The sequence below is a fragment of the Equus quagga genome, chromosome 15 (assembly GCF_021613505.1).
Source record: "Equus quagga isolate Etosha38 chromosome 15, UCLA_HA_Equagga_1.0, whole genome shotgun sequence".
NCBI classification, from domain to species: Eukaryota; Metazoa; Chordata; class Mammalia; order Perissodactyla; family Equidae; genus Equus; species Equus quagga.
This window is the reverse complement of record NC_060281.1, coordinates 34,988,106-35,002,282: the sequence shown is the minus strand read 5'-3', so window position 1 is coordinate 35,002,282 and position 14,177 is coordinate 34,988,106. Positions and strand designations below refer to the sequence as shown.

General features: G+C 38.7%; 1 protein-coding gene across 1 annotated transcript; it reads left to right on the top strand.

Annotated features, from left to right (window-relative positions):
- The first annotated feature begins 11,831 nt into the window (after positions 1-11,831).
- Positions 11,832-12,785, top strand: LOC124227258 (olfactory receptor 2H1). The gene has a single exon (XM_046641107.1). It carries the CDS (start codon positions 11,832-11,834, stop codon positions 12,783-12,785), a length of 954 nt encoding a protein of 317 aa, XP_046497063.1.
- The last annotated feature ends 1,392 nt before the right edge of the window (positions 12,786-14,177 follow it).

The following is a 14,177-nucleotide window of genomic DNA, read 5'->3' as shown; positions in this document are numbered from 1 at the left end:
AACATATCAATAGACGCAGAAAAAGCACTTAACAGAATTCAGTATATATTCATAACAAACAAAAAAATCTCACTAAACTAGGAATAGAATGAAACTTTCTTCTCTTGATTAAAGGCATCTGTAAAACACCTACAGTTAACATCATACTTAATGGTGAAAACCTGAAAGTTCTTCCCCTAAGATCAGGAACAAGCAAAGATGTCCACTCTCACCAGTCCTATTCAACATCATACTGGAAGTTTTAGCTAGTGCAATAAGGCAAGAAAATGAAACAAAAGGCAGCAGCATTTGTATAGTTTTTTACAAGCTGATTCCAAAATTTATGTGGAAAGAGAAAGGAACTAGAATAGCCAAAGAGATAAAGCTGGAGGACTCACACTAACTAATTTTTAAAATCACTATGAAGCTGCAGTAATCAAGATATTGTAAGTATTGGTTAAAAGTACATACAAGACCAAAAGCCAATGGATTTTTGACAAAATTTTTAAATTGACTCAATAGAAAAAAACAGTCCTTTGAAGAAATTGTATTGAAACAATTGGATATCCATATGCAAATAAATTAACCTCCACCTAACATTCATCTCTTATACCAAAAAAACAACTCAAAATGGATCACAGATTTAGATCTAAAATGTAAAAATATAGAACTTTTAGAAGAAAATATAGGAGAAGAATCTTTGTGGTTTGGGATTAAGCAAAGAATTCTTAGACAAACTCCAAAACCATGACCCATAAAAGAAAATATTGATAAATTAGACTTTATAAATTTAAAAACTTTTGCTCTGGAAAAAACAGTTACAAAATGGGGCTGGCCCCGTGGCTGAGTGGTTAAGTTCGCATGCTCTGCTGCAGGTGGCCCAGTGTTTCATCGGTTCGAATCCTAAGCACGGACATGGCACTGCTCATCAAACCACGCTGAGGCAGCGTCCCACATGCCACTACTAGAGGGACCCACAATTAAGAATATGCAACTATGTACCGGGGGGCTTTGGGGAGAAAAAGGAAAAAAATAAAATCTTTAAAAAAAAAAACAGTTATAAAATGACAAGACAATTTATACCTGGGAGAAAATACTCACAAATCACATATCTGACTGTCATAAACTGAATGTTTGTGTCCTCCCCCACTTTTTTATATGTTGAAGTTCTAACTCCCAATGTAGAGGCATTAGGAGATGAGGCCTCTAAGGAAGTAATTAAGGTTAAATGAGATCAAAGAATTAGTGTCCATATAAGAAGAAACATCAGAGAGCTCACTCTCTCTCCATGTACCAAGGAAAGGCCATATGAGCGAGAAGGCAGCTATCTACAAGCCAGGAAGAGAACTCTCACCAGAAACCAACCATGCTGGCACTCTGATCTCAGATTTCCAGCCTTTAGAATTGTGAGAAAATAAATTTCTGTTAAGATACTCAGTTTGTAGTATTCTATTATGACAGTTTGAGCTAAGATACTGACAAAGGACTTGTACCCAAAATTTACAAGGAACTCTCAAAACTCAACGGTAAGAAAACAAACTTCCCAATTAAAAAAACTAGGCAAAAAAATTTAACAGACAATTCACCAAAGAGGATACAGGGATGGAAAGAAGAACATGAAAAAAAAAAACAGAAGAAAAACTTGAAAAGATGCTCAGCATCATTAACTATTAGGGTAATGTAGATTAAAACCAAGAGATACCACCTCACACCTATTACAACAGCTAATATTTTTAAATATGAAAAACTTGACATTGGCAAGTGTGAGTAAGGATGCAGAGCAACTGGAACTCTCACCCATTGCTGGTTGGAATGCAAAATGGTGCAGCAATTCTGGAACACGATGTGGCACTTTCTTAAAAGTTTAAATACACCCTTACAATATGTTTTCAATCCTACACTCCAGAAAAATGAAAACTTGAGTTCACACAAAAACTTATACACAAATGTTTATGGTATCTCTATTCATAACCACCAAAAACTAAAACGCGACCAAATGTCTTTCAATAGGTAAATAGATCAACAAATTGTGGTATGTCCAATACAATCAAATACTACTCAACAATAAAGAGAAACAAACTGCTGATACATTCGTTGAGTATTCAATGAATACTCAATACACATTGAATATAATACAGATGAGTCTCAAAAGCATTACGGTGAGTGAAAGTAGCCAGACGCAGAAAGTTACATACTGTATGATCCCATTTGTATGACATTCTGTAAAAGGCAATATTATAGCGATGGAGGACAGTTTTGTGATTGCCAGGAGTTAGTGGTGGAAGAAGGATATGACCACAAAGGGAGTGATTGGGAACAGGACAGAAAGAATGAGGGAATGGGAACAGGGTATTAGGGATGAAGGGGGGTAACATTTCCCTACATACACATTTTTGTATAGCTCTGACTCTTCAAACCATAGTAATGTTTTACATACTCAAAAAACAAACCAATTAATTAGTTAATTGATTAATTAAATCAATGAGAATGGAATTTCCAGGAGACAAACATGAATCTAACTGTATTACAAATGAACATAGCCACACTGAATAGGATAAAGAAATGAACGAACCTAAGTATTTGGAAAACAGTATTTTGACTGGATACTAGGAGGTCAAAGACAAAAGGTACTGTTCACAAACATCGCAATCTAATTAGAAAACTTGGTTTTCACAGAATATGGGTTAGCAATTCTAAAATTACTTTATTTACAACCTAGGATTTATCAAATAATTAAATATATTGTGAATAATGAGATCCATGTTTCTCACTGTGAGAGAAAAGAGCTATGAATATAAATTGATGAGACTACAGTAAAGCTTGTGATGTTAAACTGGAATTGGAGGCATCAGTGTGAACTCATAGTTTTTAGTACATATATAGATGGACATAGATATAGATATAGCAATAATATATATGCAAATGGATAAAATATATATACATATGATGTATTGTATGTATACATTCTAGCTGTCCACTGAAAAACCTGGAAGCAATGACACCCCAGTAACAGTGAGCATACCTAGCCCCCAGATCTTGCTTTCTAAATGCCATTCTCCAAGAAAAGGAACCAAGAGTCCTTGGAGAAATAGTTGATCTCGGAGATAGGAAAGGGACAATAAAAAATAAGTCTGAAATATGGTATGGTGCCAGAAAGTAAGTCAGTCCTCAAAAAATGATGGAGATATGTCCAAAATTCACAGAAATCAACTTAAAGGAGTTCCCAATCATCAAATATCAGACTATGTGTGTAACAAAATAAATGAGAATGGTGAAGACAGAATAAATGAATATCCAGGAGTCAGTACTGATACGCATTAGCAAAATAAACAACAGTGAATAAGAGGAAAGGAAAAATTTTTCCCTACAGTAGAATTGACAATAATAAATATAGAAGGAATGGTGTAAATACAAATTTATCATTAGGCAAACATCCCAGAAATAATTGTTGCAGTCACGAATCACCTGCAGATGCTACAATGAGTGGGCAAAAGTAAACTGAGAATAAGATTTGCATAATCTCAATGTATCTCCTACAGGATACTTATTTATTACAAATAATAACTTTACAGTGGAGAACTGTGACAGGAACCACCTTAACTCAGTGACCAAAGTGATCATCTTCAGTTATAAGACATATAAAAATCATGTATGTCCTGATTTGATATACTGAGAAGGGCAGAACTAGTAATAGAAAGGAACTTTCTCAATCTGATACAATGTATCTACAAAAAAACCCACAAGCCAGCATCATACTTAATGGAGAAATATTAGAAAACTGCCCCACAAGATCAGGAAGAATCAAGGTCTTGGCCAGTGAAATAAACAAAGCAGAAATAAGACACATAAAGATTTGAAAGAAAAAAGAAAAAGTATCTTATTCACAGATGAAATGACTGTTTATATAGAAAATCATAATTGTTTGCAGAAAACACCCTAATGAATCTATAAACACCTATTAGCATAATAAGTCCATTTAGCAAGATTGCAAGATATGAGGTCAAAATAGAAAAAAAAATCCATTGTATTTTATATACCAGTGGCAAACGACTGGAAAATGAAACATTTCAATGCAATATGCAATAATATCAAAAATAAAGCTTAAGAATAAATTTAAACAAGACGTGCAAGCCCATTACACTGAAAACTATAAAACATTGGTGAGAGAATTTAAAGAAGCAGTTTTAAAAAATGGAAAGATAACTTTGTTCACGATTAGAAGTCTTAATATTAAGATGTCAAATTGATATTTGCAAATTGATACCTGCAAATTGATCTACAGATTCATTGCCATACTTATAAAATTACAGCAGGCTTTTTGCAGAAATGTGTAGGGTGATTCTAAAATTTATATGGAAATTCAAAAGTCTAAAAGGAGGGGCTGGCCCCGTGGCCGAGTGGTTAAGTTCGCGCGCTCCGCTGCAGGTGGCCCAGTGTTTTGTTGGTTCGAATCCTGCGTGCAGACATGGCACTGCTCATCCAGCCATGCTGAGGCAGCGTCCCACATGCCACAACTAGAAAGACCCACAACGAAGAATATACAACTATGTACCGGGGGGCTTTGGGGAGAAAAAGGAAAAAAATTAAAAAAAAATCTTTAAAAGAAAAAACAAAAAAAACAAAAGTCTAAAAGGAGCCTAACCACCCTGAAAAGGAAGAACAAAGAACTCAGACTACTGCATTTCAAGACTTCCTATAAGGTTATTGCTTTCAAGACAGTGGTACTGGCCCGTGAATAGACAAAAACAACAGCAAAGAGAAGACTAGGACTTGGGTGAGGTGAGTGAGACACTTGCCTCAGGTGCAAAATTTAGAGGCATGTCAAAAAACAGTAATCAAGATAAATAATAATTTAATGCAATATCTTAAAAAAAGGAAATCAATGCAAAAAAATCCATGATTAACAAGATAGCAAAATTTTAAATAAAAACAGAATCTTGCATTTACACAATCCTACTTCACATGCCTCACCCTAACCTCGCTACTATGGGAACAGAATAAAGATTCCAAAAATAGATCCACACATTCAATAGTCAATTGAATTTCATTAAAAATGTTAAGGTAATTTAACAAGAAAATTAGTCTTTTCAACAAATGCTGCTGCAGCTACTAGATACATGTATGAAACAAAAAAATAAGCCTTAACTCCTATCTTACAACATACACAAAAATTAATTTGACATAGATTATACAAGTAAACGTAAAATAGATAAATATGAAACTTCCAAAAGAAAACACAAGAATATCTTGTGACCATAAGGTAGGTAAAGATTTCTTAGATAAGACAAGAAAAGCATTACCCCTTGATAAACCGGAGTTTATCAAAATTGAAAAAGTCTTCTCTTTAAAAGACACTCTTAAGAAAATGAAAATGCAAGGCACAGTGTGAGAGAAAATTTTACATATTTATATATGTGCAGGTATATGCATATCTGCATTTATACATATATCCCACAAATTAATACCTACAACTTATAATAAGACAAGTATCAGTGAAAAATGACAAAAGACTTGAATTAAAAACATCTAAGACTGCTGGTGGAAATGCAAACTCATGCAGCCACTGTGGAAAACAGTATAGAGTGTTCTCAAAAAATTAAAAATAGAAATACCGTTTGATCTAGCTATCTCACTACTGGGTATTTATCAAAAGAATGTGAAATCAATAGTTCAAAGAGATTTATGCACCCCTATGTTCATCACAGCATTATTCACACTAGCCAAGACATGGAAACAACCCAAGTGCCCATCAACAGATGAATGGATAAAAATGATGTGGTATATATATATATATATACATACATACATACATACACAATGGAATACTACTCAGCCAGAAAAAAGAGAAAATCATCCCATTTACAACAACATGAAGGGACCTTGAGAGTATTATGCTAAGCAAAATAAGTCAGACAGAGAAAGACAAATACTGTATGATTTCACTCATATGTGGAAGATAAACAAACACATAGATAAGGACAACAGATTAGTGGCCACCAGAGGAGAACAGGGTGGGGGGAGGGTGAATGGTATAAAGGGGCACATCTGTATGGTGATGGATAAAAACTAGACTATTGGTGGTGAGCACGATGCAATCTATACAGAAACTGAAACATAATAATGTACACCTGAAATTTACACAATGTTATAAGCCAATATGACCTCAAAAAAATAAATGAAATGAAATAAAAAATTTTTTAAATGTTTTCAAGATCCTCAAAAAAAAAAACCATGTAAGGACCAATAGACATGTGACAAGATGCTCAACATTATTAATCATCACAGAGCAAATCAAAACTACCATGAGAGAGAACTTCATATCCAACAGAAGGCCTAAAGCCAAAATACTTGGTGTTACGTAATACCGTGTATTACTGAGGACGTGGAACAAGTGGAACTCTCATACATTGCTGAGAGTTCAAATGGCACAACCACTTTGGGAAACAGTTCAGCGGTTTCTTATGACCATACACTTATCATCTAACCCTAAAATCCCACTCCTAAGTGTCCACATAAAGAGCTGTGTGCAAATGTTATAGCAGCTTTTTTCATAGCAGCCAAAAACTGGAAACAACCTGAATGTCCATCAACAGGCGAACAAGATAAACAAATTGTGGTATATTCATACAATGGAACACTGTTAGCAATAAAAAGGAGTAGACTACTAATATATGACACACCATGAATAAATTTCAACAACATGCTGAGCAAAAGAAGCCAGAAACAAAGAGTACATATTATCTGATTACATTTACATAAAGTTTCCACGACAGGAAACACTAACCTAGCATGCCAGAGATCAGATAATTGGTTGCCTGGGAGAGAGCATGGGAGAAATTCCTAGAGTAATGGAAATGCCCTGTATCTTCAATGGAGTGGTGGTTATCCAGGCATACACACTCGTCAAAACTTATTGAACTATGTACTCAAACTGTGCGCATTTTATTATATGTTAATTGTACTTCAATTAAGTTGCTTTATAAAAAGAAATGAGCTACTGATACATGAAAGACATGGATGAATCTCAAAAGAATTATGCTGAGGGAAAGAAGCCTAACAGGAGGGAGTACATATTATATTATTCCATTTGTATGAAGTTCTAGAAAAGGCAAAACTGGACTATGGTGATAGAAATCATAACAGCAGTTACCTCTGGGCAGCAGTGGCTGGGCAAGCATCAAAGAAATAGGCAAGGCGAAGGTTGTAGGGTGATAGAAGTATTCTGCATCTTGATTGAGGTCATCAAGATTCATCACACTATAGGGGCTGGCCCTGTGGCCTGGTGGTTAAGCTCGTGCGCTCTGCTGCAGGTGGCCCAGTGTTTCATCGGTTCGAATCCTGGGCGTGGACATGGCGCTGCTCATCAAACCATGCTGAGGTGGCATCTCACATGCCACAACTAGAAGGACCCACAACTAAGAATATACAACTACGTACCGGGGGGAGCGGGGAGAAAAAGGAAAAACATAAAATCTTTAAAAAAAATCATCACACTATACATTTAAAATTTGTGCATTATATTTTATGTAAATTATCTCTCCATTTCAACAAAGAGAGAAGAAACAAAAAATAACGGAGTATCAAATGGGTTCAAAAGAGGCTTGAGAGGAAAGGATGGAACCTTCATGAGGTGGTAGCAAGAAGAAAACAATACCCTCATGCTCCCCAATGACACAGGGGACCTTGCATTTAACACAAGGGGCACTGTCGCTGTCCCGTTTCCTCAGGATCCTCCCCTCCCTTCTTAACCATCAGGAGTGCCAGTGGCTAATTAATTGTCTGTGGGCTGTGCGGCCCCAGAGTCTTGGCAGAATTAATGAGCTGTTTCTCTCTATGGGATGGGAGCCTTGGGATCCCTCCCTCCGTCACCTCACCACAACCCCGTTTCTACATCCAGTGCCACTAATAGAGAGGCTAACTTCCTGGACGGAGGAGGAGAGGTTGTTGGCAAAGAGTTACCTCTGGCCTCACATGTCCAGCACAGTGATAGAAGTGGGATATGGTTAGTGCACAGCGCTAGAGCCAGCCCACCTGGGCTCAAGTCTCAGCTCTGGCTACATTATTCTAAGCAAGTTATTCAACCTGCTTGTGTTTCAGAGTCTTCATCTGAAAACAAAGATAGAATATAGTAATAGTATCCAGCTCATGTGGTTGTTGTGAAGTGCTTTGAAAAGTGTGGAAGCAGCATTAGCAATCACCACTGTTACCACAGACCTGACCTCCAGTGCCTTCAGGAGGGCCATCTCTCCTCAATGAACTTTTAGTTCTCAGTGTGAGGATCAAGTGGAGAACCAGTCCAGAAGCTCCTAGTCATGCAGAAGCTCTGGCAGCAAGGCAATGAGGAGATTCTGACTTGATTGTGGGTAAGTTACAAGTTTATTCTTCTCCCACAGCCCATCCATTTAAACATATCGTCAATAGTGGAGCACAAGATTTGGAATCAAACAGGATCTAGAATCCTGCCCTTGATCCTTATTAGCTGTGCAGCCTTGGACAAGTTACATAACCTCTCTGAGATTGTCTCTTCTTCTGTAAAGGAAGAATAATACAAACTACTTTGAAGGTGGTGAAAATATCCATGAGAATCAGCCATTCAGGAAATGTTTAGCACAGTGCCTGGTATAGAGGAAGCACTCAATAGATGATAACTGCTAAAAGAATAACCTGGTTATCATTACTGGATTGGAAAGCAGAATTGATATCTCTTTCCCCTGTAGCACCTAGTACACAACTAGCTCTTTGGTGATCAATAAAGAAATAAATGCATCCAGGAATATGGAATGAATGGGAAGGGAGTAAAGTAGTGCTTGAATTTTGTTAGTGTCAGAGGAAAAAAACAGACAAGAGAAAAAAGGTGAGAGAAAAGATGTTCTCAAACGCTGAGAACAAGAGAGAACAAAAACAGAGTTAGAGGACAATGTACATTCAAGAGACTGAGAAACAACATAGACAGATGGAAATTTACCCAGAGAATAAGAGAGGAAGGAATGCAGAAAGGGTGTTAGGACGACAGCTGACACATGAATAAGAAGCAGTTGACTATTTTTTAGCGACGCAAAGGATGTGATGTTGTAAGACAACATAGGAATGAGTTATGCAAAATAATAATAATCAGAATAATAGTGATCACCTCTTCAAGGGAAAGAAGTGGGTGTGATCAGGCAGAGGCATAGAGAAGCCTTCTAAGATTTAAATAGTCTTTTGTTCAAATACTTGGTATAAAAAATTAAAGAAAAAAATAGTTATCCCTCAGAGCGAAAAGGAGCAATGAGAGGAAGTAAAGGAAAAGAGAGAGACAAAAAGAGGTAGTCTGGACAAATAAAGAGACACGATGGGCTTTTAAACAAAAAGAAGAGACTCTGTAATGGCGAGATACTGCCGTCTTAGTGTCTCTCCAGTCATCTCCCCGTCAACTTGCCTGGTTCCTATCTCTCAATTGCCGGAGTGGCTGCCACCACTGAACAGGCCTCCTGTGCTCCACCTCTTCTCTCTTTCACAACAATAGTCACCTCCTTCAGGAAGCATTCCTTGGTTCACCCACCCACACTGCTCCTTTTCTCTAAAGATCTCTGTCTCTCACCCACCCAATATTTTGCTTTATTTGCCTTCGATTCTTAGGATCTTCTGATAACGTTCGTGTACTCGCCAGGGTTTTTTAAGAACATGAACCCATTTTCCCTTCTAGCCTATGAGCTTCTCAGGCATGGACTGACCACATTGTCTAATATTTTGAGCAGATTCTTGAGTTCAGTGGCTTAAACAGGCTGCTGAAGAGACCAGAGCTAGACGTGAAATCTAAGTACAACATGTGAATCTTGACTGGATCCTATATGAAAAAAATATTCTTACAAAAGACATTATTGGGACGGCTGACAAAATTAGAATATGGACTGTATGTTAGAGAATAGTATTGTATCAATGTTAAGTTTCCTGAATTTGATTACCATAGAGAATTATTTAAGAGATCATCTTTCTCAGGAAATACATACTGAAATATTGAAGGATTTAAGAGGCATGACGTATACAACCCACCTTGAAATGTCTCTGAATAAAAATTATTATATACTGGGGCCAGCCCTGGCGGCCTTGTGGTTAAGTCTGGCCCTCTCTGCTTTGGCGGCCGGGGTTTGGTTCCCAGGTGGGGACCTACACTACTCGTCTGTCAGTGGCAATGCTGGGGTGGCAGCTCACACACAAAAAGAAGAGGAAGATTGACAACAGATGTTAGCTCAGGGCAAATCTTCCTCAGCAAGAATATATATATATATATATATATATATTTATATTATTATATGTGAACATGTTGAAGGAAACTGATAATGCAAATGAATAAAAATACTGAAAATTGGTGACTATTGATAAAGTTTATATAGGAGTCCTTAAAACGACTCCTGCAATTTTTCTGTAAGTTTAAACTTATTTTAAAATAAAAAATGTTTCTAGACTTTTGGTGGTGAACGTGATGCAGCCTATTCAGAAGTTGAAGTATGATAATGTACACCTTAAATTTATATAATTTTATAAACCAATGTGACCTCAATAAAATTTTAAGAAGTTCCCCAATATATATATATATATATATAAATAAACAAAAAAGGAAAAGAAACTAGGGTGTGGTGGTTCCCAACCTCTGCCTGGTGGCCACTCCCCTCTTTCCTTTCTGGAATTCAATTCCTGTAAATGATAAAATCTTATTTAAAAAAATAAACAAATAAAAAGTTTTTAATCACATAGGAGTGAAGTTAACCAAGCATTGTTCAAAATCAAAACTCTATTTAAACGTCCCAAACTCAAATGTATTTCAGCCTTTCGTTTCCAAGCCTCAATTCTTCCAGAATTTTTGCTGTATAGAACCAGACAAAAATCGTTTTTTGACTGACACTATATTTTTTCTTATTTTCCACATTACACGAAATGGAAAGTTGAGGTTAGGGATTTTCTTTTTTTAATTTTTTTTTTCTCCTCAAGTCCCCCCAATTGCATAGTTGTATATTTTAGCTGTGGGTCCTTTCAGTTGTGGCATGTGGGATGCCACCTCAGTGTGGCCTGATGAGTGGTGCCATGTCCTCACCCAGGATCCGAACCTGCGACTCCTGGGCCATGGAAGCCCAGCACGTGAACTTAACCACTCGGCCATGGGGGCCAGACCCTGAGGTTCGGGATTTTCATTTGCAGGTTTCTTTTAAGTTTAATAAATCATAATCATTTTTTTAAAGACCACGATCTGTCAGTCGATCTCTCTGGGGATTGGGTCACTACATATAGGAAAGAAATCTCCACAGTCTACAATTCTGTCTCTAGGTGAATCCCCTGCAAAAGTGTAAAGTAGGTGGAACGTGAATGATTCTAGGAAAGTCATGCCCACCACTAGAAAGTAAGATCAGTTCTACAGAAATGTTTATGATAAAGAAGTTCACTCAACACACATTTCTTTGTAATTCCTCCACACATAACAAAGGGAAAATTCAATAGTAGCACAGTGCTCAAAATATAATAGGTACTCAGTAAATGTTTGCTGAATAATCAAAATTAATTAGTTAATCCATGTTCTACATCAGCCTCCTTTACACTCAACCAGTAAGCAGGGAGTACCAGTGTGAGGCTCCATCTGTTTTCCAGCACACCCATGGTTTCCTCACACCCACTATACAACGTCTGACCAGCAGGAACGGGGTGAGAGAAGGAGCTGCTGGATGGTGATGTGCCTAGAGAGAGAGGTTGAGTGAGAGGAAGAGGACGGGAAACATCCACGTGCTATAACCTGACAAGTCCCAGGGTGAGTTTTGATAAGACAGGTTGGAACACACTGCTCTGACTTCTCTCATCCCTGTAGGTCCAAACAGGAGCAGGCCATGGTCAACCAAAGCTCCCCAGTGGGCTTCCTCCTTCTGGGCTTCTCTGAATACCCAGGACTTGAAAGAATCCTCTTCATCATTGTCTTTATTTCTTACCTCCTGTCTCTGGTGGGCAACACACTCATCATCCTGCTGTCTGTGCTGGACCCCAGGCTCCACTCTCCTATGTACTTTTTCCTCTCTAACCTCTCCTTCTTGGACCTCTGCATCACTACAAGTTTTGTCCCCCAGATGCTGGTCAACCTCTGGGGCCCAAAGAAGACCATCAGCTTCCTTGGCTGCTCTGTCCAACTCTTCACCTTTCTGTTCCTGGGGACCACTGAGTGCATCCTCCTGACAGTGATGGCCTTTGACCGCTACGTGGCTGTCTGCCAGCCCCTGCACTATGCGACCATCATCCACTCCCGCCTGTGTTGGCAACTGGCATCTGTGGCCTGGGTAATGGGTCTGGTCCAATCAGTAGTCCAGACACCACCCACCCTCCGCCTGCCCTTCTGCCCCCACCGGCAGATAGATGACTTTGTATGTGAGGTCCCTTCTCTAATTCGACTCTCTTGTGGAGACACCAGCTTTAATGAGATCCAGTTAGCTGTGTCCAGTGTCATCTTCCTGGTCATGCCACTCACCCTCATTCTTATCTCTTATGGTGCCATTGCACAGGCAGTGCTGAGGATTAACTCTGCCATAGCATGGAGAAAGGCTTCTGGGACCTGCTCCTCCCATCTCCTTGTGGTCACTCTCTTCTATGGCTTAGTCATTTCTGTCTACCTCCAGCCCAAAAATCCCTATGCTCAGAAGAGGGGCAAGTTCTTTGGTCTCTTCTATGCAGTGGGCACTCCTTCACTTAACCCTCTCATATACACCCTGAGGAACAAGGAAGTCAAGAGGGCGTTCAGGAGGTTGCTGGGGAAGGACAGGGACTCCAGGGAAAGCGGAGGGAGAGCTGCTTGATGTGCTTTCAAACTGAGAGGAGATTCTTTAAGCTTTTGTGCACAAGTTTGAGCTCCCTAGTCCACTGCCTTCCCTACACCCATCTAAGCCACTACAATAGGTCACAGTGTGTGTGTGTGTGTGTGTGTGTGTGTGAGAGAGAGAGAGAGAGAAAGAGAGAGAGAGAGAGACAGGGAGACAGAGACAGAGAGACTAAGACTCAAGTAAGAGGAGGTAAGTATCTAATTCACAGCTGACATTCAAAAACAGTATTATAACTGCTAATTTTCAGTATTTAATCTCTATATGAATATTTTCTTTTCCATTCTGTTTTTAACTATCTTAATCTCTACAATAGATTCTCCAACTCCACCATGCTCTTTTCTGGTTATATAATCTCTCTCCAACTGGCCACATGATCACTACCTCTTTATCATTATTTTTGGTTCCTACCATGTCTTCTTTTTTTCTTTATCAGGGTGCTTTCTCGCCACTTGCTTGAGGAGGGTTGAGAGGGAGCTGATGTTCAGAGAATTTAATGATTTCACCCAAGAACACACAGCAATGTGTTAGATCAAACCTGAGATGCTTAATCTGGCAACTCCTGAAGTGCACACTGTTGCTTTCACACCATCATCAAACATACATCCTTAGGATTTATATCCAAATGCTTAGCAGGCAGAAAGCTTTACTACTTCAGTCTTAGTAGTTCCCTACCATGCAGCTTTCTAGGGATCACAGCACTCATCCCTTCTCAATTCCTGAAGACCTCTTACCATGTACAGAGTTGATTTTCCTCTCCCCTCTCTCAACCTCTTCATAGACAGTGACCATTGGGAATCACAAGTCCACTCTTCAGCTGCTACACAGTGGATAACAGCTATCCTGCATCCATCTTCCAATGAGATTCTGGGATCTGACCCACCTCCAATGGCCAGGCACAAAAATGAAATCAGGTTGCAGGTGACAAAGCGCTGCAGTGGAGTGTGGATGAAAGAAGAGCCTAGAAAGGAATAACGGAGCATAAGTACAAGCTTCAGCTTCTACGAACTCTTATTCCCTTCTCAACATTTATCTACACCCATTACCTTCTTAGATCCTCACATGAATGGAATGGAGAATTAATGGGGGATAGAAAGGAAACCTGCTCAAATTGAACTGTTGTCTCCTCTTTCCATAACCCTCTCCCCTCAATAGCCCACCGAGTCTTGATAACAATGCCGGCTTCACAGGGGGAGAGCAGAGAATCTTGACCTTGAGGCTCACTGGAAGAGGAATCAGGAATGATGTTTATCTACCGACGCTTCTCTAATCTTTATCTCTACCTGAACTTCTCCTGCATTCCGGTCACCACATCTGGTCAATTTATCTTATTAACAGCTTTTACATTCGTCCATTTCTCTCCATTCCCAC

Bases quoted from the DNA above. Each gene is read 5' to 3' on its own strand.
- LOC124227258 (XM_046641107.1), top strand. From the start codon at position 11,832: ATGGTCAACCAAAGCTCCCCAGTGGGCTTCCTCCTTCTGGGCTTCTCT.